At 40.7% G+C, this 27,922-nt stretch overlaps 1 protein-coding gene across 2 annotated transcripts; it reads left to right on the top strand.

The window, feature by feature from the left end:
* The first annotated feature begins 1,996 nt into the window (after positions 1-1,996).
* Positions 1,997-23,676, top strand: LOC308412850 (vang-like protein 2). Of its 2 annotated transcripts, none has more exons than XM_080907482.1 (8): positions 1,997-2,291; positions 12,309-12,687; positions 15,979-16,102; positions 17,098-17,705; positions 18,923-19,056; positions 19,257-19,392; positions 19,512-19,755; positions 20,587-23,676. In XM_080907482.1, the coding sequence occupies exons 2-8, from the start codon at positions 12,617-12,619 to the stop codon at positions 20,845-20,847; spliced, it is 1,578 nt and encodes a 525-aa protein (XP_080763608.1). In that variant the 5' UTR covers positions 1,997-2,291; positions 12,309-12,616; the 3' UTR covers positions 20,848-23,676. The 2 variants fall into 2 exon arrangements, with proteins under 2 accessions (XP_080763608.1, XP_080763609.1); XM_080907483.1 differs by having other exon boundaries at positions 2,049-2,251.
* Positions 23,677-27,922: the final 4,246 nt, after the last annotated feature.

Raw genomic sequence — 27,922 nt, forward strand, 5'->3', positions numbered from 1 at the left:
ACTCCCTGCCCCTCCTTTCTTTAAGACCGCTTTTTATTCTGTTTGGTACCCCCCCAACACAGGTGTCACAATGTTACCCACTGCCACTATTGATGCCTGTGAAGCCTCTGGCTGTTTTGAAGTGGATGTGATGAGCAAGGAGTGAATCTGACTATGAAGCAGAATTGATTGACATTTATTCTGGATAATCCTTTTTTTTTTCTGACTCCAGCAGACTTCACGTTCTTTTCCGTATAAACTTAAACTACTAATTGTGCGCAGCAGAAAAGTGTTTACTGAAGTCACAGAGTGAGGGAGCCAATAGTTGTTTTTTGACCTTCATAGAGCTGGATTTGCAACTGGAGGAGTCGCCCCCTGCTGGCCATTAAAGGAATGCATGTTTAAGGCACTTCTACTGGCTCGAGTTCTCTGACCTTCAGGGACTTTCGCACTTTTGTGCGTGTCAGTCCTTTGTGGTTGAGATGACCTTGCTAAGAATATCCCCTCGTCATGATGTCACACAGATCCAAGAGTGGAAAAAACTCTTAAACTGAGTGCTTAAAGCAGTATGAAGCTTTGGCTTTGGCTACCTGCACACATAGTTTGAAACTTTGGTCATGTTTAATATGATCATCCATCCATTATCTTCCTCTTAAGCCAGCTCACAATGACAGCAAACGAAGGTTTTGATAGACTCAAAAGGCGGTTTTTGAGTTGATAATTTTTTAAGAGTCCTTGGGAAAAAAAGCAAGAAAGTAGAGATCCTCCTTAAAAGAAACACAGTGTGACTTAAGTACTGTAAGTAGTTAATGGTAAACCCTAGCCTGCATTTTGTTGGAAGGTAGTTGTAAAACAAATATTGTAATATTTTTAGTAAGACGCAGTACAGAAAAACCTCTGCCAAGGATCCTCTGCCATATCTACAGTGAGATTATTTTGAGCTACAGTACTGTGAAAAATGTTTGAGTCACCCTTAATTTCTTTATATTTTGCTGGGAAAATGTAAAATACGTGCAGCGATTTGCAGAAACAAGTCTCTTAGGTAAGCTCTCTTCTAATTTCTGTAAGTAGTCATCATGAATAGTCCTCCAGGCTTCTTGAAGGACATTTGGCATACCTCAACATTTCCTCCCTGTTTCCCTTTTTAAAGAATGGCTTCTTGATAGCCACCCTTCCATTTCTGACGAGGCTTCAGTGAAAATGGATCAACTGGCAAGGACATGTGCCAGGTCTTTGCTAGAGTCCAACCATTTATTAATATACATTATCCATGTTGTACAAATCCGTGGTATAATACAAAAAATGTTTTCTTCTTACCTCTAAACTATACGACATATTAAAACCTGTTCGTGCTGCATGTCTGGATTCGTAACCATCTTCTTAGCTGCACGGAGGTCAGGAGGTTTGAAAGCATCTAATGATGATGGCGCTTTTAGAGGACTGTTCCCGTCAGCAGCTCCATAAACCGCCTCTCTGTTTTAAGAGCCACATTACTCTGTCCCGGTCCCTCTCATCGAGCGCACACTCTCAGAGACATCAGCGCGGTGATAGATGCGCCGTGGCTGAACCACACTCTCTCACGGGCCTGGTCCCCCAGGGGGGGAACAGAGGAGGGGCCAGAGTGAAGCGGAGGCGGGGCGCACGGTGCTACGGCTGAGTGGAAGGAGAGTGGAAAGTAAGAAAATACCTGAATGGACGATCCGGAATAAGTAAGTAGTATTTCTTTGCGGAAATGTGTTAAAATGTTGGAAGTGGTGCTGTGGATGCTTGCGCGCAGTTGTAACGCGGAGAGGGGAGCTGGGAGGCTTCGGGGCGCCGGAGATCTCCGGTTTCCCCAAACAATAGTCGAGAGGACGCGATGGTCGCCCTTTTTTTTTTGAATCCGAAGGGAAGTTTAGGACCCTCGTCGGCGCTATTGTTGACCCCACGGAGGCCACGTAGCTCCCTGGATCGATTTTAAACGTGGGAGGAAGAGTTGCCTTTATTAATGTGAACAGAAGCGTAAAAAAAGGAGACTGAGAGTGATGCGCCTGGAAGCAAAGAGCGCGTCCAGTGTGACTGCAGGCCGGAGGGTTTGAATTTTGTCCTCGGCGAAGGGCTGGTGGGAATTTCAGTGCGTCCATTCATTTTACTGCGAGGGCGTCCCATTTGGAAAAGGAAAGGGGAAAGAAAGGGAGCGGGCGTTGGGATCATTTGGCATCAGGACGCCACCGGTGGGGCCTGGGAGTCTCCCATTGTCCTGCCTTTCTCCAACACCCTCCTTTTTCATCTTGTAGGTCGCACAACTCTTTATACTCGCCCGGTTCTTCGCAGTAAGTTAGCCTTTGGTGGCTCTTTGTGCATGTGGAATATTGTTGAAATATTAATGAACGCAGCTCGACTCTTGAGCCACGCTGCCGTAGCCTGCAGCACGGTGCTAAAATGTCTAAACACAGGCTGTAATTCAAAGTGAAACAGGATAACGTTGCTGCAGCCGAAACAGGCCCTGATTACGCACAGATCCAGTGCTTGAAACGTCTGTTCGCCCTTCAACTTCTAATTTCTAAGATTTGAGTCCTGCTTTTGCGAGATAAAACTACACAATGCTATCACCAGGCTTTAAAAATACCACAGAATGGCTGTAAACTGCTTCCAGTGGGGATGTTTTAGTGATAAAACGGGTCGTAAACATAGCAGGGGCTCAGTGGAAATGGACTGAAGAAGGAATTTTACACAGTGATACCACAGAGATTAAGAAATATGAAGCACAGCTGGTTCATTGTAGAAGTATTGGTGCCCATTAATTTAGGAAATCTGAAGTATTAAGAAATGCTGGCAAAAATCAACTAGATTTCTCCCCTTATTGTTAGTTAAAATAAAAACTCCAGTATTTTATGTAGAAACATGTTTGGTCTGACCAGGAGTCTTAAACCCAAATACTACAATATTATCAAACAGAGAAAAACACCAAGACCTTCCATATTCAAGAAGCTGATGGAGAAAACGTTAGTTTTCTTTCTTGAAAAGCAGAAAATGTTAGACTTTACTCCTTTAGAAATAAACTGAGGTTTTACTTAACAATTCAAATTGTCCATTGGCCCTTTTCATCTGTAAATTGACTAATTTACCATTTCAGCTCTTCAGACAGCCTGGCTTTCTGCTTAAAGGGTCTGTCCACACAAACACAGAGAATACAGCTTGTCCTCTGACCCCCTGCGGTGTGCCTTCTACTTTGGTTCAATTAAAGTATAAGAGAAGCATGACAACTAGTAATGTGAGTGCAGAGAGAATTGTGCATGTATTTTCAGGAAACAGACATGGTAGAAGGTTTCTATCATGTCATATTTGTGTTTAATCACATGGAATCACATTTTGTTTTCTTTTTAAGTCAATGTGGTTGCTTCAGGTTGAAAAAATGCACAAAAAAGCTTCCAAATGTCTTGTGATAAAACATAATTTTGGATGTTTAAAGCACTTAAACAAGGAGTCAAATTGATGTTTGTCAGGTGACTCACAAATTAAGTCTTAATTAAGAAATTGCCGCAATATCTACATTAATATTGTCATCATGAAAAGATTTCAGTGCTCAGAAAGTGTTTCCTGAAGGGAATACGAGTGTTTTCTTATTCAAAATAAATGCATCTCTGTTTGACTCATACAGCTCTTTTTGACTGCCTTAAAAAATGCAATAGTTTCTGACTCCAGTCTGATCGCCACATTTGAACTTCTGCTGTTTTTATGGTCTCTGACAGTGAATTATGACACGCCTCTTCATTTTTGGACTTTTTCAAGCAACTCCTGACGTTTTATAACCCAAACAAAGAAAATAATGATGCTCTGACTTATCAGTAACACATAGTTGGCTGCTGTTGTTAGACTCGCCATAGTCATGACTCATGAATCATCTCAGCCGCTTCCTGTCTCTGCAGTACTTTTGTTTGGATATGAAGACAAATCTATACAGAGTCAGAAGACAGGCCTGTTGATTCAAACACACCCTATTAGATTTTCTCACTCGCACACACGCGCACACCTGCTCCCGTTTGCTCGCCGTGTGTGCAGACCTGGACAGAAGCAGTTGTCTTGTTGTTCACTGGTTTTACTGATGTGGATGGCGGTCTCTGTTCTGTCTGTGTGTGTGTGTGTGTGTGGCCCTTGTTACACTGATGAGCCTCTTCCCCTGTTGGACCCTGGGCGTGTGCATGCTTATTTTCACAGTTGGTGGACTATATCTGGCCTAAAATGGCTATGGAGCGGAGCTGGTCACTTCAGAGGTGTCCCGGCTTGCTTTTCCGCCCTGACAGCTGCCGTCACAGTGCAAGCAGCTCCAAACTTTTTGACGGCAGCTCGATTTCTTTTTGCCATGGGGAAGGTAGCTGTAAAATCTTCCATGTGCTTGTTTTGATTACCGTGTGACTAGATCTGCACGCTTGCAGCAAAATAATTGCACTGTTAATGGTTTGATTTCATTGTTGGAATCATTTTTATTGATGAGCATAACCAAAATGGTCTTCTATGAACGTCTGCACTGTTTTAAGCTGTATAGTTACTTTAAATGATGCATGAAGAAATGCATATGAAATCCAAACTGCAAGCCAAAGATGTTTAAACTATGGATTTGACTCAGGAGCGTTGTTGCTTTGAGCTACATTAATTGATTTTGAATGCACTGAGTCATAAACCAGATTGATTTAAATTGAAAACAAAAGGAGTTGGTACAATAAATTCCACAATAAAAAAATAATGAAGTCGATTTTAGCTGTTGAGGATTGGGACCCTGTGTGGAGGCTGTGTTGTGTGCATATGAGATTTGGTTCCTTCACTCAGGCTTGAATGTGTTTGTCTTCTGTTTTCAGAGGAAGCTGTTGTCTTTGCTCTCAGTTGATGGCGCATATTAAATGACTTTACACTCCCTTTGGCCTGAGCCATAAAACCTTTGAGCCGTGGCTCTAGTAGGCCTGAAGCCCAGCATCATAACTGTTTAATCTTAGACCACACACACACACACACACACACACACACACAGAGGTTTCTGGACTGGCTTGCAGTGGACAACCCTGGTGAAATCGGTCAGAGCTTTTTTTATTTTTTAGAAATTTGACTCTTTTTGCGTAAGACTATATGGAAAAAGTCATACCGGTATTTGGTTAACAATGTCAGGAGGAACAATGGCTTAGCTGGATGAAAAGAAACGAACCTTTTGTGTAAGGTGCTAATCAAAAACTAGAACCAGTGGTAGGTTGTTATTGCTTTACTGAACAGATTTGTGCTCAGATGTACTTTTACACTGTGGGTGTGTGGTTTCCTTTTTTTTTTTCTTTTTTTTTTAATACTAATGCTGCTGATTAAAGATGGAAGGCGAGAATCCTCTTGAAGTCCATGAAGTAGGTCATAGAGGACGGTGGGATGAATAGGAAACCTTATCCATCTTAGTACCGGACCACACCTTTGTAGATCAAGTGTTCAGTCATATTCTCACTATCAGGCCAGCACACAGGCAGGTATGGCAACAGGATTATTTCAGACTGTAAAGGTCAGCAGACCATGTGCAATCTAGATTTACTCATATCAAAATTTTCTGGTAGCTTAGTGCTTTAAGCCACTTGAAAGTGATGTAATATTTGCAACTTTCTTTTCATACTTTCTTTAGAGAGGACGGGCCTTTTGCAGGCCTTACTTGCAGAGACGGCCCTGTGCGCTTTACTTTTTTGAAGCATATGTCTCTCATTATACGTATAACAGGCTGAATGTAATGTTTACAAGAAACTGCTTTATCTACCTCAAAGGTCAAATGCTGAAAGATGATGTCAGCGTTTCAGCATAAAAACAGAGTTAATTTTACACTCGACTCCAGTCTTCGTACAGAGAAATCATTCACTGAAGCTGAAAAAAGGCCTTTTTTTTTTTCTTTTTTTTTTTTTAAATTGACAGGAGCCCCAAAAACCCAGAATGCAGTGCTGCTAGGGATCCACCAATTTATCCAAGTTTTACATCATCCAGCAGTTATTTATACTGTACAAGTCAATTTATGTTACGTTATTTAGAACAGGTAAAATGCTACAGAGAGCTCTAGTCTCCTTACCAGTCGGCAGATATCGTCCAGTCACAAATTTAACATTATTGCTCATGTTTACTTGGATACTGTCAAAACTTTTTTTTTAAAGAACATAAAGCAGAAGGACATGTTTGGAGAGTAATTTAGATAACGCATGATCACATAGCTTATCCTAATTGCGAAAGCTGCAGCAAAGTAGCATCACAGCTGAGCAAACGGTGGAGTCAAACAGTGCGTCAGTGCTCACTTGTTTGGGAAATGCAAAGTTGAAGAGTTGAGAAACATTAACCCCGTGTTTATGTGCCTGTGCATGTAAAACTCAGCAAAACTCTAAAACATCCCCAAATATTAAGTTCAGTCCTTCACAGCCTCTGTGTGCAGCTTCTGTGACAGTTCACATTTTGAGATTCTGAAGTTCCCTTTACAGCTTTGCTACTTAAATACTGATTTTTAAAGGTCAGATAGACTATACCCAGTTCAGTAGTTTGCAGCAGTGATTATGATTGTGAATGCAGTCTTTCATTCTTTGGAGAATACCAAATGTTTATCGATACACCATAGTAAGTGTTATCATGCTAATGTTTTTCATTGTTGCACAGTCTTGGTTTCAGTGTATGTTGTCATAAATGTTGTGGTTAAGGGTAAAAAGTCATTGTGCCATGATGTGAGTGACTGGAATAGAAGGACACTTGGCAGGAAACAGAAAATGCAGGAACTTAATTACAAACATTACCCTGCTATGTTTGCTAGGTGTGTGAGCAAATGTGTGTATTTAGCCGGAGGGCTTTTGTGAACAGTGAGCTCTGCTTGTCTGTGTATTCTACATGTCGTTGATTCAGAGGGTTTCACAAGAACCATAATTACCAGTTAAATCATCTGCTACATGTTTTTGAAAGTTTATCTTCTGTTTAATCTAAATTAAACTTTCATATCAAATCCTAAGATCCATGTTTTAGATGTAGCCGGTAGGTTTCTCCAGCTAACTTGGCTATCCTAATTTCTGAGACGTTAGTTAGTTAGTTAGTTAAATGCCTTTTGAATTATTTGTTGTCTTTCATTAAGATGCCATCATCAGGCACGAAATTTCTCATGACCTCTTAAGTCCATCTTTCATTGACTTGTAACTTGAAATCAAGTCTTAACGTTCACAATGAATATTCGCTGTGTTAAATAGTAATACTTTCATTTAATTATCTTACCTCTTTGAGAATATGTCAATATTACCTGAGTGCTTTCACGCTCTGCTGATGATAAATCTTTTTTGTTTTTCCCCCTTTCATGCAACTGTCACCACTCCGCCCACAATGGGAGGAAATGTCAACATATTAAGGTGATAAATATTATGTTTGAATGTCTTTTCTCGTTGCCTTTGTCCAACGTGTTTGTGTTGTATCGCCATACGTCTCTAGGGGGAATTTAGACTCCTATGCTTGGCCTTTTAATTGCTCTCTAAGGCTTTTGGATACATATAACCGTGACACTCTTCACAACATTTGTCTTTACGTGCAAGCAAAAGCACACATTTATGTCAGCAGCATTTTATGTATGGCAAGAGCATCCAAGGAGGGTTTGCTAAGGGCTGTGCTGCAAAATGGGAATTATACCAAGGGCCAGATATACAGGATACAGTTTATAGACGTGCTTTAATTAAATTACCAGAAGAAAATAAGATCATTAGTCTTTATAAAATGTAGTTAAGCAAACTAACTCCACAAAGAAGGCTTTCCTTCAGCCAACTTATAACAACCTGTTCCACAAGCTTGAAGTTGGGGCATTTAATAAAATCTTGTTAAGCTCTAATGTCAAAGCATAAAACCAGTCTTTTGTTTCAGTCTTGCACAGAGTGCGTCGTCAGCTCCTCAGCTCTGGCATTGCCTGTGTCACAGGCCCGAACACGACAGCTCAATATTTGTGCAGGAAGCTAATTTAAGAAAAAAAGAAGAAAATGGAGGCAAAAGCTCTCACCTAGTCTACCTGTACCATAGAGAGCAGCCTCCTGGCACGAAACAAAAATGAAGCTTGCAGCAAACTCTGCAGCTTCAACACTTTGAGATCAGGACTGAAAGAAGAAACATGTTTTGCTTTAGCTGCATACCTGTTTGCAGTATGTATGACTTCACATCTTTGCTGCTGTATATGTTCAAATGGGAACTATGTTCTTTGAAAACAAATTGTTTCATGGTAGGCGTCTGTTAACACTCAGTTAGACATGGACTATGTAGTCTTGTCACGTTCATTGTTTGCAGGCTTGTCAGATTGCCGATGCAGTGGAGGGTTAGTTTGCCATGAGCACAGGGCGGTGCAGACCACAGGCCAAACTTTCTTGAGAATCTAAAATAATTTGTGAGTTGGATTAAAATTGACAAATGGCTAGGTTGTGGGCTTTGATTTTGACACATATTATAAAGAGCACTAATCTGAGTAATGCTTTTGTTTCCTTTTTATCACTCATGCGTTCAAAAAGCTGAGCCATTTTCTTCTGTCTCTGCTGTTAGAGTTTCAGATATAGAGGAGTAAATATGCTGCTGAAATAAGACGTTACTCCTTCATTTTCCTTTGTCGTTGCTTGGAAAGGCAGACCGCATCATTATAATCGCTTAATTGTTATTTATGTGCGTTGGTGGGGCGAGCATTATGGCCAGTGATGATTTCCGATTGTTATTTTGGCCAGCGTTTCTCTGTCTGGGAGAGCAAATACCGGCTAAGCTTCTACAGCCATTAGATTAAACACTTTAGATTTGTGTCTCTTGCCTGTGTAGAGTATTTGGCTTGTCTGGGAATCTCTGAGTCCTCTCCACTTATTGTCCTCGTATTATTTTGCTGAGAAGCTCTACCCATATCTGCTCCTCTGTCTGTCCCCGAATGGCATGTTTAAAAGAACTTGTGAAGAGGAGTTTGTTTAATGTGCTTTTCTTCGGTTTAACTTGATCTAAAATAAGAATCCTCTTGCTTCGCGTGACATTCAGAATGCAGACTCCTGTCTGTTGTAGGGGTCGCATGAAACACAGCTTTTAAGCACTTTATTTGGCCTAAAAGCACAGCACCATTCTGCTAATTCCTCTGCTAAAGCTGAAGATAAAAGCCGATCATGATGCACCAGAAAGCAGCTGTTAGTCATTGGAGTTTTGTGGTTTTGGAATAAGCATGCTGTTGAGGTTTTGCACATGGCTGCAAGGGTCCAAAATCTTCTCTGGTCTGCTAAAAGTTAGTGATTCCGGATAAGGGGAGGTTTCTCATAACGTTGAGCTATTGAATTTTTCATTATTTGCTATCATATTTATGCTGGTGGTAAGTGGTGTTTATTTTAAACAGGAAGAAACTTTCAGAAACTGAGATCAGCGCATGTGTGAATAATCCCTATGAGGGGACTGGCCTGGTTGTGCGCTGATCATACGCAGAGCTTGGTAAACTGTTGTTTGCATGTTATAGCTGTGCACAACCAGGGGCAGTCTAAAGTCTGTGTGCTGCTCTTGTTTCAGCCACTGATGATCTTCAAGATTATTAGAAAAGCCCTGGTTCCAGGGAAATGGAACAGACTTGCTGCCAGGAGTGGGTGATATTGTCACAACATCATTTATATTTCAAGGAAATTTGGGAAAAATGTATCTATTAAAAAGATATAGTGAACAGTGTTTTATCAGTGATTGCAGCCTGCAGGAAGCACTATTTATTTATTACTACAACACAAAGAAACTGTCAGTAACTCCTGATGACACACTATTGAATTTGAAGTGTGACTCTATAGAAACAAGATGCTAGCAGCAGGATTATAGCACTGCACTATATATGCACTGATAGTGGCAAAGTTAAATCTAAGCATTAAAAGTAACCTAAGTAGCGTTTTCCATGGAAGTTTTAAGTAAAAATATAAAACAAATGCTTAACATTTTAATACTACTACTACTAATAATTAAAGTAGCTTAACCTTAACTTAGACTCACAATATTTTCACATAACACTGAAAAATATTTTCTACCTGGGATCTGGGTATAGCTTTATCAGGAGTTGCTTGAAGCCCTGCATTTCCATCATGTAACTGCACCCATAATTTCCATCCATCTCCCTGTCATACAGACAACTAGCAGTGCTCTGGCGATCCCCGATGGAGTCTCCGTTGTTTACTTTTTCCAAGCATATCATCAGCTCCTAGTATCTCCTCCTCGCATGGCGTCATAGCTTGGTGGTGTCTTTTTTACCACAAGTGTTGAAACAAGTGTAGTGTTTCCACCTTTAGCGGGAACAGCTTTCTCGCATATTTTGCAAAGTGCTGTAATTTTTGTTTGAGGTTGTTGAAGGGACTCCCTGTTACTAAATTATTATTGGAGGCTGCCTCTTGCTGTAACACATGTCTGGGCTTGTCTCATGCGCACTATGAAAGTAAACGTATGGCATCTCTTTATCATTAATATCACGCTCTGACACTCGTGCATTTGTCACATACCATTAGTCTTTTGCTTTCTATAACCAAATGCCTAAGCTAAAAGACACACATGCAGTTTCACTTGGAATAAAGGCTTGGGTGCTCCAAAGGCTCTAAAAGACTCTCTTTCAGTCTTTATGATGTCAGAGTGGAACATTGATACCCCACCCGACCTATTATTCAAACCCTTTGTTTGTGAGGAACAACCAATGAGAAGAAAGATGACTTAAGTTGGAGGGCTTGTTGCAGACAGTGGATGAACTGACACTTTACCGTGTAATAATGATGATGATAATACTGCTGCTGCTACTACTACTACTACTACTACTACTAATGATGATAATAATAATGATGATGATGATAATAATGATGCAAAAAGAGATGGTGAAAATGTGGATAAACTTTGACAGAGAGATTGGATTTCATGCAGGACTTGGATGAAGGGAAGTGGATTTTAAACTCAATGGTCTTGATGGGGCATAAAAGCATCTTTAAGTGGAATCTGTCCGGCATTGATAGCAGCTAGCCTCCCTCTCCATTTCCCAAAGAGGGCCAATCAAAGCCAGTGAGCCACGCCCTCCCTTTATCGATTAACTACCATGTGACAGCCAAACATCCATCACGCCGATACTTTTATTTTGGTGATTTTTTTTTTTTTTTTTTCCCTCCCGCGTGGACAGACAGTGTGTCAGAGGGCGGTGTGAGGTCAGGTTTCCACAGTAACTGTCAGCCTCCAATCCCCCTACAGCTGAACACCCTCATTCATTACCATGGCAGCGGAGAGGCCCCGTTTCCCGGGGGACGAGGGGCGTGAGGGACGGAATGTGAGACGGCGAGAGAGGGAGGGAGAGGGCAAACAAGTTTAGTGAAAACACAGTAATCCAATATGGCTGCCATTGTGACACAGCTAACTGTGGCTAATGCTCGCTGCTTGGAGAGAGGAGATATAGTCGTGTGATGATTAACCTCAGCTGAGACCTGGAAGCGATGAAAGCGCTTGAAGTGAAACCGAAGCCTCAGTTTAGAAGGTTAATGTGTTTTATAGTGGATGTGGGTATAAACCACATAAATGGACTCTTAAAGGGTCATTTTACTTTACTTTAAAAAGGGAGGAGTTTTGAGGCTTTCTCTTAAGTGTGAGATTAAGAGAGTTGGTGACCTCCCTTTAAAAAAAACAAAACAAAAACTTATGTTTTTTTCTGTTTTGTGCCGTTTAGTTACCTGTGCAGCCCACAAAGAAGGATGCCCATATTCCTGTGTGTGCCTGTCAGTTAATGATGGCTTATAGGTCAGACCTTGTATGACTGCCGTAGTGATTTTAATGGAAAATGACCAGGGTGCACATTAAGACATGCAAATGAAGCATGCAGACGCCCTCAGACTAGTGGAAAGGAGTTGACGTCTGAAAGGGGCTTATGATTTTAACCTTCCATGTGTTCGCAGACGTCTGCGTTGTTACTTCTTTCTAAAGTTAGGCTTCAGGCGCATTCCTCAGACAGCATTTTGAAATGTGCTATGCTTTTCAATGCCTGATATAAAGCCAGTGTTTCCAAAATGATCTTTATCTTGTAAATTGTTCCAAGGCCGTGATGCGTATTATGAAAAGGAGCTTTTGCCCAAGTTTAGAAGTGACACCGGGGACCTTGTTTTGTACCATCTAGATGGTCTGGTGTGACTGCTGTTAGGAGCACAAGGCAGGAAGCTCAGGCAGGGAAAAAGGAAAAGATAAATATGAAGCCTGCGGTGTATTTTTAGTGTGTTGTCAGTTCAGTTAAACTGTGCAACTTAGGAGCACAAATAGTAGCTCAGGCAGAGAAATGGCTACATGCGATGCTGAGTTTTAACCAGCGCTCTCTTTTTGTCCTTCTCTTTCAGATCTCAGCAACCTCGGCTCTCCCCTGTTGCAACTCTCCTGCCCATCATCCTCTCCCACCCCTATTCCTTCCTCATCATCTCATCGTTTTAGCCTCCCCTGCCCTCCCATCCTCCCTTCTCTTGCTCCCCCCTCATCGGCCTCCAAGATAGATTCCCTCAGGAGTAAGGTTGACCTACTCAAACTGCCCCTGGCTCTCTCCACCAAGTCCATCTCCGAGCGCAAAAACCAACTGGGAGGCGTCGGCGAGCAGCGCGGCACGGCGGGAGGAGGCGGGGCTCGTAAAGCCCGCTCACCGCCGACCCGAGACATGGACAACGAGTCGCAGTACTCGGGCTACTCATACAAGTCCTCCCATTCCCGAAGCTCCCGAAAGCACAGGTGGGTAAGACCTATTCAAGTAGGCACACTCAGGCTCATAACTTCATGTATTTGTTTCTGGTCTGTTGTTTGGACTGATTCGAATATTGGTTGGTTTAAATATTGGATCTTCAAATACATATTGTGATTTACACAACATAATTAGAATGACAGCAACAACAACTGTATTTCTGTATTTGTATTTTTTTTTATCAAATATTTATGCAACTGCAGCAGTAGTCAGTCCAAGAGTGTAGATCAGGGATCTACGGTGTAGGGAAAATAAGTGCAACATGATGTCTCAGTTTTTCAACATGATAACAAAATGCTATTGATAAAGATAACGAAATCGCATCAATCTGCCAGAATGAATGAATGTGTAGGAAAAGCTGTAAAAGTCATGAAAATACAGTTAAGTCTAAAATCTGTGCCGTCCTTTAAATATTCGAAAGCCATCCCAGTGGGCCAGATTGAAGTCTTGGCTGGGCCGATTCTGGCCCCCCGGCCTTATGTTTGACACCCCTGGTCCTAATTATTATTTGAGTTTTTTCTTTTTCTGAAGGAGACTCCCCAGTCACTGAAACTCAGCAGTGAACCAAAATCTGCAGCTGCTGCCTCATAAATCAGCGATTGTGGCACTTATATTAGTTAGAAAATAACAGTTTTTAAAGGTTTTGAGTTTATATACAGGTTTGTACCTGATGTGTATGTGGTTTCTAAACTCCAGACCAACACTAGCCATCTGAAAGGATAATTAATCATCAAATGTTTTATCACTTTGTAACAGGTAGTGACTTGTGAGGTTTCATAACCAAATTCTCCCTATAAGAAGTCGTCAGTAACAGTAGGGTGTCTGGTATGCAGCTCAAAAGCTTTACAGATGCTGTGGATGAAAACCACATGCTGAGATCCACACTAGGAGACATAGTGGCACATATTTTAATACTGAACACTCACACATCATACATCTATATTGAAAATAGGAATTATAAAGTATACTTACTCATACATAACCTCATATAGAGCCAGGAAGACGGCTTTAATTCTAAACACATCCATCAGAGTCGCTACAGTGAACTAAGAAAACAGTTTGCTGATTAACCACTCAAAGAAGCTGAGTGACCCCTGGGCTGCTTTTATACATGTTATCCAGGGAAACCTTAAGGAAGCATTTTCGCTGAATCTGTGCGAACGTCTGTTTGCTTGATTAAACTTCAAATTTTTTAAGCTCCAATCTCAGTTGATAAATTGGAGGTGGTGAGCGATGGCAATGCTTTTAATTTCCTTTCTGGCAGTATCGTTTTGTTATGCTTTAGAAAAACACCACTGTTCACTGGGTAAAGAGGAAAAAAAGCTATGAGGCAATTAATCATTCTGACTGTTTTTAAATGAGAGGAAAACAGACATAATTCAATTAGTGACTATACCGAGGAATGTAAGACCCATTTCTTTGTTTACGAGGAATTTTAAAAAGTTACAGTTGTGGTCAAAAGTTTCATACACTCATCATGAAGGTCACAGTAATTTGGGGCTTTCAACTTTTTCTTTGAACTGTTTTTTTTCCCCTGGGTGGCACCAAAGTACAGCATGTGTCTTTAATAAGTTGCTGGATGCACAAGTTTGAATTTATTTTGGAGTTTCTGTATTTCTCGCAGGGTCAAAAGTATAAATACGGGCTCGGATATAAACATACGCTGACTTAAATCTTTTAACAAGTGGTGCTGAAGCTTCTACAGTGTCTTTTAACTCGACAAGACCAAGGCCTATTAACCTCTCATTGCTGATCATGATTGTGGGCAACTGTTTTCTTTTTGCCAGCATAAAGAGGAATTGTTTGACACCACTGCTCAAAAGAATGGGGAAACCCAGACTTGCATAAGTTGGGAAGATCCCTTGTAGCCATTTCTAAACAATCCCAAGATCATCCGTTCAAATAATTGTACGTAAGTATAACTTATTCACATGTGTCACGACTTTGATCCAAAAAGATCCAAAACGGTCCCCCCTCAGATAAGAGGAAATTGGTCAGGATGTTCAGAAACAACCCAGGAACCACCAGGGCCCAAGCTTGACATGAACTAGAAACTGCTGGACCACCAGCATCACTGTCCACAGTGAAGCTTGACTGAAATCTGCATCTGACCACAAGGCTATGGACATGATCAGATAAGATGGAGGCTGAAACATTTCTATTTGGCCTCAATGACAAAAGGTACTTTTGGAGGATTAAAGGTGAGGCTTTCAAACCTAAGAACACTGTACCAAATGTCACGCATGGTGGTGGTAGCATCATGCTCTGTGGCTGTTTTGCTGTCAGTGGTGCTGATATACAGGGTGGGCCATTTATATGGATACACCGTAATAAAATGGGAATGGTTGTCACCATTGTTTTTCTTGTGACATTACCAATAAGCTTGATGTGTCACATGGCCCTCTTCCTATTGGAAAAACAAAAGTTGTATCCAAGATGGCCGACTTGTAAATGCCCACCATGGTCACCACCCATCTTGAGGAGTTTGCCCCCTCACATATACTAATGTGCCACAAACAGGACTTTAATATCACCAACCATTCCCATGTTATTACGGTGTATCCATATAAATGGCCCACCCTGTATAATACAAAGTGGAATTACGAACAAGGAAGGCTACTTATAAAATCTTAAACTTCACATTAAATCAACAGCTAGAGGGTTGAAACTTGGACACATCTGGACATCTGGATCTGATTAAGCTTAAAAACTGGGTCCATGCAAAAAAAAAAAAAAAAAAAAGAAGGAAAAAACAACCAATTTAATTGAACTTGATCAGTTTTGTCAAGACGAGTGGTCAAATAACAAACCAGAATTATGGCAGAAGCTTAATTCTGGTTAATGGCTATCAAAAGTGTCTGGTTGAGGTCGAGCTTGCTAAGGGACATTTAACCAAATATTAGTGAGGTGTGTGTGTATATTTGAGTTTGTGTGGATTAGCACAAAAGTCTAAAATAAATTGTTTTCTTAAGCCACTAAAGATGTTTGTTGTATAATGATTCCAGCCTGGAAAAATAACAGTTAAAAAACCCTTTAAAAGCCCAAAATTACCATGACATTCATGCCCACGATGAGTGTATGTAAACTTCTGACCACAACTGTGTGTTCTTCTATCACAAAGATTCACCACAGCAACTTTGACAGACAATCTGCTAAGACAATAAATAAAAATTGGATAACTAATAGCAGATTGTGTCATGGTGTAACATCATCACATCATTCGATGCGTCTGTGACTAATGTAGCCCTTTATGATATGATACATAATTTCTTTGTCTTCAGGGATCGGCGGGACCGTCACCGCTCCAAGAGCCGAGACAGCAGCAGTCGTGGAGACAAATCGGTCACCATCCAAACACCCGGAGAGCCGCTTCTCGATGCAGAGTCGACCCGCGGAGATGACAGGGTCAGTTACAGTGTTTTCTGCTTTCTTTTTGTTCATGCATCGTCATCTTTGACCTCATTTAATCACCAGTCATTATTCTAGTTAATGGTTAACATTGTGCATATCTTATCCCACCAATGTTTCTTAAATCTACAATTTGTTCAAAAAATGTTAGTGACTTTCGGTCCTTTAGCTGCATGTCACTAACATTGACAAAGTTAATAGGCTCAGATTACCCTGGAGCTGTACATGCTAAAATATTATGTTTAATTAAAGTCAAACACTCAGCTGAACTACAAATAGTCCTTTAAACCAAAACTTTGACCTCTCTACTTTATTCAGGTCAAAAAGCTGTTGCTGAATTCCCCATCAGTTTTCCTTTGTTATCCATTCAAAGTGGTCTCTCAGATTCTTTCAACAGCTCAAGTGTGTTTTCTTAGAGCTGTTAATCATATCGTTTCAGTCCTTTTCTGCCTCGTCAGTTAGCGAGGAGAGAGCAGGTGCTGACTTTAAAATAATCTGACTTCACTATTTAAAGTGCAGAGACGTGCTTTCATTAAGGAGCCCGAGGGGACGTATTTGTTCTCAGATGAAGTGAAGAGTCATTCTTAAAATAGTAAAGGGGCACTTGCATTAAAGCTTAACCAACCTGCAATCGCTCTTGGGACAAAGATGTTCAGGGCTTGAGCCCTTAGCTTCTAATTTTAAGTTGAGGGCTTTTTAGCTGCTCAAAAAAGATTTTTAAAAAAGCAAGAACTGTTCATTTGTGCTTACTCTGCCTTCCAACCAACCCTTTCATGTAAACATCTTGTGTTCATATATGTAGGATAAGCAGCTTCAGATTTTGTCTCACACCCTCCTTTTCTTAGGTATGGCTGAGCAACTCCTGTTCACACATACAATCCCAGCATTCTTAGCCTCTTGAAGAGGTGCAACTTAAGTCAAAGCTGGGGGTGAACTTAATATATTACTCAGCATAGAGATTAAAATGACTAATTGTTTTCTTTGTTGTGCAGGATGACAACTGGGGAGAGACCACCACTGTGGTCACTGGCACCTCAGAGCACAGCATCTCGAACGAGGACCTGACCCGCGTCACCAAAGATTTGGAGGAGTCAACTCCACTGGAGTGCAAGCGTTTTGTGGGTCCGGCGTTGGGAGGCTGCCTGAGCTTCTTTGCTCTGGTCACGCCATTAGCCTTCCTCATCCTGCCGCAGGTCTTGTGGCGTGACGCCCTCGAGCCTTGCGGCACGCCCTGCGAGGGCCTCTACGTCTCCCTGGCCTTCAAGCTCTTGGTCCTGCTCATCTCCTCCTGGGCTCTGTTCCTCCGCCCTCCCCGCGCCACCCTCCCGCGCTTTTTTGTCTTCCGCTGCCTCCTGATGGTGCTGGTGTTCCTGTTTGTGGCGTCGTACTGGTTGTTCTACGGCGTGCGTGTGTTGGAGCCCAGAGAACGGGACTATAGGGGGATTGTGGAGTATGCTGCCTCGCTGGTGGATGCTCTGCTCTTCATCCAGTACCTGGCTCTGGTGCTGCTGGAAGTCCGACACCTTCAGCCAGCCTTCTGCCTTAAGGTGGTGCGGAGCACAGATGGTGCCAGCAAGTTCTACAACGTGGGCCACCTCAGGTTTGTGACACCAGCCATGGCATTTAATTAATATCTTTACAGAATTGTTGTTTGTTACTTGGTTGCCTTCTAGTAACAAAATACGATAAACCTGCTGAGAGGCAGAAGATTAACCTCATGAGTCCCAAACTCTTATTCGCAATGTACCACAGACAGGCCTGTGCTCAGCAGCATGAAGTATAAGCTGCAGAAAAGCTAAATGCTATGTCCTTACATGAGGATGCAGGGTCTCAGTTACTCTATGGAGTGATTTTTGCTGGTATGGATTGGGTCCTTTGTCTTTACAAAGGAAAGAGTCACTGCAAATCAATACAAAGTTGTCTTAAGTGGGTTTAAAATGTCTGAAAGTTGATACTTGGGTGTGTTCACGCTTGTATTTGAGAAGCTTTACAAGCTTTTTTCTCTGCCTGTGCTCTGAAACCACATCCTAGAGCGGGAAAAATGTATTTTTAAGTTGTCAAAATCAATCACACACAGATTGTTTTTTGGAAACAAACTGAAGGGGAAGTGTGCGTGCATGCATATCTCCATCAGGCCATTATTTTTTTTTTTAAACGTGAGCAGCATGCAGAGACATCACAACTTAAATCTGATTTCATTTTTCCTTTTTTGATGATTCAAGGATGTAATCCATCCCCAGCAGTCACACCTACATCGTGTACACGGGCATTATTTTAAGTAACTTTAGTAAGATTTCAGTGAAATATAAAAAAAGCGTGACACTGGCAGGGACTCCATGGTTTTGGTGATTCTGGTGGTCAAGAACTGTTTAATGGAAATATAATATATGCTCAATTATTCTGATTATCCCAATGGACTGGGTAAAAATGTGCATATATTTCTTAGCATATTGCATGTATTTATTGTTGTTGAAACATTTCTTAGTTTCAACAACAATAAATCTATTAACTTTAAAGCGGAAGTTTCACAAAACCTAGGTAAATATTAAACTACACCAAAAAACAGTTTGGGGGATGTGAGGGGATGCATTTTACTTTGAAGTATTTTACTGTCCAAACATCAGTGTATCTTATTTTAAAGTAATAGTTGAGGTGTGACATTAAACGAGATCACCATCAAAGGCAGAAATGTGAGGGAGGTGCTGAGATATAGTTTACATTTACGTCTGTATTAACTGCAGCCTGTCCGTTGTGCAGTCAGCAGCTGTTGTTTGACCTGTACTTACTGTGACACTGACGACAGATACTGTGTTTTAGCATCCAGCGGGCAGCTGTCTGGGTTTTGGACCGTTATTACAGCGACTTCCCCGTCTATAACCCAGCTCTCCTCAACCTGCCCAAGTCCATCCTGTCCAAGAAGATGACAGGCTTCAAAGTTTACTCTCTGGATGGTAAATATAGTTTCGTCCTGGCTCTGACGTCTGTCTTTAATCCAGTAGTAAATCGTTTTTTCTTTAATTTTCGTTGCCGTTTGTTGGTCTACGTCAGAAGCAGGTGGCTTTACAGCAAGAACGGGAAACATAAAGAACTCCTTAAACTACCTGTCTGAGTTCTAATGTGCAGTCCAATACTCCCTCCTTCGGTCTTACAGAAAACACCACCAATAACTCCACAGGCCAGTCCCGGGCCATGATAGCAGCTGCTGCTAGACGGAGAGACAACTCCCACAACGAGTATTACTACGAGGAGGCCGAGATGGACCGAAGGATCCGCAAACGGAAGGCCAGGTCAGATACACTCCACGTTCCTCGTCGGCCTCGAGGGCCATTTATCACCCGCAGAACTTTTCGGTTTTTCATCTTTGATCTGTTGGGTATGTCACCACAGTTCTCTTTTACTCTAATAGGTTGGTGGTGGCGGTGGAAGAGGCCTTCACGCATATCAAGCGCCTCCAAGAGGAAGAGGCAACCTCATCTCCCAAACACCCCAGAGAGGTAATGGATCCTCGAGAGGCGGCCCAAGCCATCTTTGCCCCGATGGCCCGGGCCATGCAGAAGTACCTGAGAACCACACGGCAGCAGGCCTTCCACAGTATGGAGAGCATCCTCACACACCTTCAGTTCTGCATCACGCACAACATGACACCCAAGGTGAGTCGTCAATAGTTCCAATACAGCAAACAGCCTAATTGATATTAAAATATTTGTTTGTTTTGTTTTTAAACATGTTTGAGTATTGATGGCTGTTTCTTAGCAGAATTTTCTACTAGAGAATCGAATACATCTCTAACTCGGAGGCGCCTAAGTCCCTGATGATAGCAGCCACTTGATACTGTTTTCAGTCTTGTCCTGTGTGTACAGATACTTTCTATTGATTATCAAAACCCTTCTATATTATTTACCATAAGGATGTTTTTTTTTATTTATTTTTTGCTATTTAAACCCAAACAGTCCCTTATTGAGTGCAGATGTACCTACCTTTACTCCTGAATACTCTCTCTTTTTGGGACACTTTCTTTTATTTAAAAAAACAAAACAGCTTCTATCAGTTGCTGTCTTATTCACAAGAGGTCAACACACTGGATCAATGTGCATATTTGATCTGGTATGGATGCTCCTTCCATCCCAACATGGCCCGTCCAAGGGATTTGTGCTTCCTTTCGGTCTCGAGAGGAGATGCCAGGGATCTAGTGTTAGCCAAATATGTTACCACTGTAGGACAGAGCCACTTTAATTAAATATAAAATAAATACAACACAATAAGGGGATCTTTGCCACTACAGAAAGGCAGAATTATTGTAGGATAGTATTTCTTTTACTTGTTTTAGCGGACAGTGTAGATCGATGAAATGATCTTCAAAGCCGCATCATTAGTGATGTAAATGTAGTTAAGTGCTTCATGAGTGTACTTGGGCACGGCACTTCAGCACTAAGACAGCTGGTGTTTCCTTGGTGATTAAACTCCAACATCCTCCTTTTCAGGCTTTCCTGGAGCGTTACCTCACCGCCGGCCCCACCATGCAGTACCAGCAGCAGAACGGTAGGGGGCGCCAGTGGACTCTGGTGAGCGAGGAGCCGGTGACCTCAGCCCTGCGTCAGGGTTTGGTCTTCTCCCTGCGACGCCTGGACTTCTCCCTTGTTGTCACGGTGACGCCGCTCCCCTTCCTGCGACTCGGGGAGGAGTTCATCGACCCAAAGAGCCACAAGTTCGTCATGAGGCTGCAGTCTGAGACCTCGGTGTAAAGGCGTCCAGTAAAACGTCTTCTTTTTCCTACACTTTCCTCTCCCCTCGTGCTAACTCCTCCTGGATCACTGATGCGGTGGGACATGCGGAGGCCATGTGGTCTATTCTGGCCCAATCATTTCCCCTCTCATCAACAAACAAACCATTCAGAGAGGAACATCTCTGCGGGCCTCATCCTTCCTGTTTTGTGATCATCACAGATGCTTTGCGTCAGACTGTGATCAGCTCAACGATTGTTCAAACCCTGGAAGTAAACAGATGCCTTGACCTTTTCTTGTCTTGACAATGTCTTTACGGCACACTGTAAAGTTCTTTCTTCCTCTAAACGGGGACTTTTCCTCCTTTTGCCTCTTCTTTTGCTGTAACCACTGGACTAGTTTACTGTGCTGACTCAACACGTAAACACCAGAGGAAGGGGATTACATCACATGTGTCACTTCCTCTTATTTGTGTCTTAAAATCAGTCCAACTGGATTTCAGCTCTGACTGCAACGCTGATGTACCACTGCCCTCTGGTCCCCTGTCAGTGGTTGTGTTTAACATAAGCAGGACTGTTGTTGTTTTTTTACATATATATGTTAGAGGAGTGACTTTTTAACTTTCAGAATGTAGCATTTTGTGCAGTGAGTTAACATGTTCTCTCTTGTGGCCTTGAAGGGCCAGTATGTCCTTTTTTTTTTTTTTTTTAAATTGATGTGACTATTAAGCAAAATGGAAGTACATTCCTAACTCACTGCAACTCCAAACTGTATGTTCATGATTGTTTAAATATGCAGCTTTAGTTCATTTAACACTGGTACTTTTACTATTGATGTCACAGTTTTAGCAGGACGTGTTACAGAATAAAAATGACATTTTCACCTGGTATTAACTGAGATTCTGAACATTACTTGCGTGAGGATCTTAAAGTGTGAGCTTGACGATGTTCTGAATTTTTCATACTGTCAACAAATCCAGCAAAAAGACCAACAGTGCACTCGTCTCGAGTGTCATTACTTGGAATCTATTCATTGCTGCTACTTCCTAAGAACAACTCATACATGCATTATGCTGTTATTATTATTTTTTAACTCATGGATACTATGTTTTTGGAAATGTTACTCATGCCTAAGTAGTAAGTGGATTTACTCAGTGCCATTTATAGCTGGTTACTTTTAGATACAATTGAGTATTTTTGGCAGCAGGATGGCGTGAGTGGAAAAATAAATTGCACAGCAATGGAAAAACTGGAGCCAGTAACAGGTCGATGCCACTCTTTACAGAGTAAAACATTTCTAATATCACATAATGGTTCATATTTTCAGAATATTACTTAGATTCTTTAGTAAGTTATACTCGCGCTTTATGTTCTGTCTGCTAGTCAGTCTCTCCAATGGGCAAACTAAAAACGTCTTGATATCAGCTCGTATCAGAGCAACGTGTATGCTGATACTGAAATATGTGTATTAGTGGATATTAACCTGATGTATTAGCTGTGCTTTAGAGAAAAAAAAAAACACATCACGTAGTACATTGGTGTTCTGGGTGTAGTTTTTGGATAGACCAGTAAATTAAATCAGGGTCTCAGTACCCATACAAAGCATGTTTTTCTTTTTCTTTTTTTTTTTGGGGGGGGGGTGTTAATAATTGACTGGGGGTATTTTTGGTCTTTTTATGGCTTTTATTTGACAATATGAAAAACAAGAGTATTACCAGCCTCACTCTTTAATGCAAATGCAATCTGTGCGTCCGATATGTTGAAATGCTGGTAAAATCTTTGCATTTTAAGTGATAAAATCTGCAGCTTTTCTGTGACTGACTGGGGGAAAAAAGCATACTCTGTGCTAAATTCTAGTTAACTGTTTGTGCGACCATGTTTCAAGAGTTTCCTTAACAGATACTGACAGAGTTGCTGCATTATTGAGGGTATATTTAGATTCTGCGGAAGAAGTTCCGCCTGCACACTTAACTCTAAGCCACCCTAATAATCAGATAACAGCATTTTGAGTCACTGTGTGCAGGCGCTCATCTGTCATAAAACTTCAGTCCATCGGAAAACGCCCTGATTATTAATATTGGAAGCGAAATAATACAGTGTATCGTTACAGTGTAATACCAGGTGTAAATGTAGTCAGTCTCACACTTCTTACACAATTAAATGAATCCAGATGTGGCAGCTGTAGTTTAACTATGAGCTAGCTTATTGTGGTTTAATGTTTGTTTGTTTTTTCTTACATGCATATCTACAAGAATCCCAAACCAGACATGTGATTGTAACTCCTCTCTGCAGCTCCTCTGCAGCAGTAGCTTATCACCGCCTCGCCTTGTGCCACGAGCTGAAACGGGCACAGTGAACATGCTGCCTATGACCTTTCCTCAGCCTTAGTTTCCAGATGTGCAGGAGCAGCAGACTCTGACTCCCCCACCCCTTCGTCTGCAGGTCCTGATACTTAACCCGATGTTTCCACCCCACATGCTGAGCCACAGAAACAGACAAAAGCAGGCTGTTTTTGTCAAATGCGATTTTAAAAAGTCCTTCACATTTCTGAAAAATGAAACAAACAAACACCAGGTCCGATTTGTTCGATATTTCATCTGATTTTTGTAAAAAAACTAACAAAAAAAACAAACGAACAAAAGAATGCATGCATAGATTTATTTTGGGCTCCAAATCCTTTTTATAATAAGTTGTTTTCTATCATTTTTACGGTGCCTAAGTTATGATGATGCAATTTTCAGAATGTAAAAAAAAAAATTGTAGATCTGTGTTGTATTTTGTTCTTTTTGGTAACTGTAGCTTGTATAGTGTGCTAGGCTTTTTCCATTATTAAACCATTTATTACTTACAAGTCTCCTTGTTTCTTAACTTGCAGCATGGGGAACTTTAGTCTGTAAAGTGAAACATGTGACTGAAGCTAAGAAGCAAAAGGAGCTGAGACTTCTCTTTTTAATGTGGTTGAAGAAAATTAATATCTGCATTTGATCATTTTGGTTTGCTTTAATAAGAATTTGTTCTTGAATGCTGTTACCCAAAGCCGATTTGGGCCTTTGGACGTGAACAATTTTCACCAGTTTTTCACAAGACTTTTAGAGGAACTTCTGTCAAGTTGGGGGATGGCAGTGTGGTAGGCGTGTGGTTTCATAGCTTCAAAACGGACAGAGAGCCACTGACTTCCTGTTCGCTGCTTCTCATCTCTGTGAGTATAAGACATCTCGCTGACACCCTACAAGGGGAAAAACAAAGCAGATCAACCATCTTATCTTCAGCCCACCTGGTAAGAGCACTCATTGCTCTCTTTTTGATCCTGCTCTAGTAGGAGTACTTTTGAGATACCTGTGGCATTGAAAAGGGATGACACGGAGTTAGTGTCTCTTAACATCTTTCTTCTGGCTGTGTCGAGGATCGCGACTAAGTGTGTGTTATGTGTGTACAGACAGCATTGAAGGCATGGATATATGTTTTATCCTGGATGGTATTCTCATCCTATATGGCATCATCCTCACCGTGCTGTACTGCAGACTGAGGGTAAGGCAAACAGGAACCACACACACAGATCGCCATGATGGACTGTAGAAAGTGTACAGCTGTTACTTCTTCCTTCTAGACATTGCGTGAAGGAAATGCACTTTAATGCAGCAATTTGTTTAAAGTTGCTCTTTATGTTAGGCTGGAAAAAGTATAGCAACTCTTATAAAACTTCCCCAATTTCTTTAGATAACTTTTTTAAAACTTGTGGTTCCTTGTAATAGTGTACGAGCATTCTTTTGAGTCAATTATCTAGAATCATTTTACATCCTCTTCAACATTTCACATGATTAATAAACTACAATGGGAGTCACCCAATCACATGCTTTCTTATTTCTTTTTTGACAGATGCGTCCGTCCAGCAGCTCATCTGGCAGTTACCCAGAGGTAAAATTAAATCTGTGTTATTGCGTAAAATTATAAAGAAATGGGGAATTTAATCTAAACACAAGTGTGTATAGAAAAGGGGTTTTTTAGCGTATCAAAGCTGTTTTTTCTCTGTAACATCATAGTTCAGCTTAAACACCAACCCTTTTTTATAATTTCCTGTAAGCAAGCTGACCACCGACCTATATTATTTATACTCTATGTATGTCGTCACAGTTTCCATCAGTGTTTTTTTCGCACCAAGTAACAGTGTCAGATCCCACTTCCTGTAAAAAGGGTCTAGATTTGCACATTACTCGTATGTCAAAATCTTAGAGTAAATGAAAAAAAAGAAAGAAAGACTGCCAAATGCCAGTCAGTACCCGAAGAAGCATCCAGTTATTTCACGTGTCCAACACTTAGTTGAAAGAATTGCCCCTGAACGCACTCTTGATCATGTCTTTATTTCCATTCACACAGAAACAACCCGCTGGGGGAGGCATCTATGCGGTGAGACTTCTCATTCTAATGCTTAAAAACATATTTAAAATGGCACATGACGGAAAAGTGACAGCACATTGCACAGTAGATGTTTTTCTTTTTTATTCATCTCGCTGGCTGTCACAAAATCACACTTAAGAGTCGGTGCAGGAAATGAACAGTGTCGTTTTAGAGCAGCTTTCACATCAAGTTTGTGCCACTTCACAGTATGTGTGTCTGTCTGCTTGCATCCTGCAGGGTCTGACCACCCAAAGTACTGACACCTACGAGACCATCAGACTGGACAAAAAGCCCATTGTCTAAAACAACACAGATTTGGTTCAATGAGGATGCTGTTCACAAAAACACAGTGTTACACCTGTTGAAGCTTTATACTGTATAATACGTTGTGTTGTCTTGTAGCGGGCCGGGGCATAGACTTCCTATATGCACATTTTTCACATTTACTTTGTAAAAAATGCTTCCTGTATTCTTGAACTTTATAGTGTGCATGCATGAGATATAAAATTACTAAATAATTTAACTGTTTACTAATAAAAGCTGTGTCGATGAGTTTAAACTGTGTGACTCTTTGTGTCTCACAGCTGCTCTTGCTGAAGTTAAAAAGAAAAGAGAAGTTTGAGGTTTCTGTTCAAGTCTTCCCTTTTTTTATTTGAGCTGTCTGGACTAGAACTTCGAGCCGTGTAAACAGAGCTTAACTTCACTAACCGACCTTTAGGAAAAGCTTTATAATCCCATTGCTTTAATCTGTCATTGCTTTAGTTTAATTCTAGCTGATCGATGCTTTGTGTCAGAAAATTCTGATGACTATAAATACTGGTTTCTTAAAAGCTTCTTTTAATGTCTTTAAGAGGCTTTATTTTTAAAGATCTGACTAACAGGTGAAAACACAAAGAAGCTCAGTTTGCAGATGACGTCAAAGAGGTTTATGACGAGAACTGAGAAGTTGGAACCAAATTGTCAATAATGAAACAATTGTTTCTGCATTTCTTCCTTTCTTAATAAAGACTTTATGATTACTGGTTAAAGTCAGGCAACACTTTTAGGGTTTTTAGACTAGTTGCAAAACCAAATGTAACACAGTGACTGATGCAGAAAGATTTTTATTTTTTAATATTGGCCTTTTCCTACTTTGGAAACATCTTATTTCTTTGTGTTAGTTTTTCATAATAGATGTCACCTTTCCATTTCTGAACCAACTATTATATATTGGCATTGCTCATAACTCAAAATGTTTCAAAGAAACTCAACGTATGATGGTATTTCACAAGTAATCCAAATTATGCAAAAAGTCAGTATTTTACAATTTTGATCCTTTTTTTAAATAACTTGTGCTAATCTCTGAGGCCCAGCTTCAGTGATTCATCTTTATCACAGTTTGTATAGCAGAAAATTAATTGATGATACTAAAAACATCCTCAAAGACCAACTTCTTCCAAAGGCCCTGAAAGTTTTTTGTATGATAAAGCACCACATTAAGAACCAAATGTGATAATTAAGTTGTACAGAGATCAGCAAATTAACACTTTGGATCCTATCCCCTGATCTTAAGCCAATCAAGAATCTACTGCCAGGATGTAAATGGCAGGTGGACAAGCAGGACCCCACAAATTGTCATCAGCTTCCAGCAATGCTACAGCAGGAATGGATTGCCATCAAGCTTTGGGCCAAAAGCTGATATCCAGCATGCCACAAAACTGTAGAAGTTACATTAACTAAAATAAAAGCATGCACAAAATGAACAAAAAACCTAAGTAAAAATGTAGGTGTATGAAACAAAACTACTCAACTTCTTTCTTCCTTAAAAAAATATTAGAACACATGTCACACAAATACTTTAGAAAACTGTCAAAAAGGTTAAACTACACTCTTACTTTTTAGGAATTAAAAAAAAAAATCATGTTTTTGTACCCAAATTAGAGCTGGAACACTAACCTGGCACACTACACTGACAAATCAATATAATTTGGCATCCTAATAGCGCAAACCATAACGTGCTTTACAGTCAATAACAACAATAACCATATTTTAAAATTTAAAAATATGATTTTGATTTTTTTTAAGTATAAATTAGGAAATAATTGTAATTTAAAAAAAAAGTATGTTACATTTTTTGTAACATCCTCTCTGTTGATTGCAGACGCAGGTAAGACCAGATAATACCACCAACAGAAAATCCTGATATGTGACTGTTCTGTTTAGGTGTCTAGATCTCACAGATAAATGTAACAGCTGCAACAAAGGACGTTTAAAATCTCTTTATTTGTCTCACCTGCCTTTGACATGGAAATATAACTGGAAATGCATTCAAAACAGACTCACAGGAGGCTGTACTTACCGGCTGTGTGCAGTTTTCCCCGAGGCTCCTCGCAATGACAGGACAAACTTGCTCACACTGAAGCGTCACACAAGCATTCTGCTGTTACAACATACCTGCCCCCAGCATTATCTCGTGAATCAAAGGAAGAAGTAAACATCTATGTTTGTGATTCCCACGGCTCAATGAGCATATTTTTTCCTTTTAATATGGGGTCCCCCCCCTTTGTACTGCTACGTTTTTTATAGTCTGCAAAATGATAGATGCGTCTTTAAAAGGCAATTTAAAAATATAACAGGAAACGGTTTAAATACAAAGCTGATATGTTTCAGACTGAGTGGATCGAGTGTTAGAAAGTGCAGCAAAGGTCCCGTGTATCAAGTCT

This window comes from Rhamphochromis sp. 'chilingali' (assembly GCF_963969265.1).
Source record: "Rhamphochromis sp. 'chilingali' genome assembly, chromosome: 16".
Taxonomy (NCBI): domain Eukaryota; kingdom Metazoa; phylum Chordata; class Actinopteri; order Cichliformes; family Cichlidae; genus Rhamphochromis; species Rhamphochromis sp. 'chilingali'.

Bases quoted from the DNA above. Each gene is read 5' to 3' on its own strand.
- LOC308412850 (XM_080907482.1), top strand. From the start codon at position 12,617: ATGGACAACGAGTCGCAGTACTCGGGCTACTCATACAAGTCCTCCCAT. The intron at 17,706-18,922 runs GTTTGTGACACC...ACTGTGTTTTAG, and splicing joins TACAACGTGGGCCACCTCAG to CATCCAGCGGGCAGCTGTCT. The intron at 19,057-19,256 runs GTAAATATAGTT...TCGGTCTTACAG, and splicing joins CAAAGTTTACTCTCTGGATG to AAAACACCACCAATAACTCC.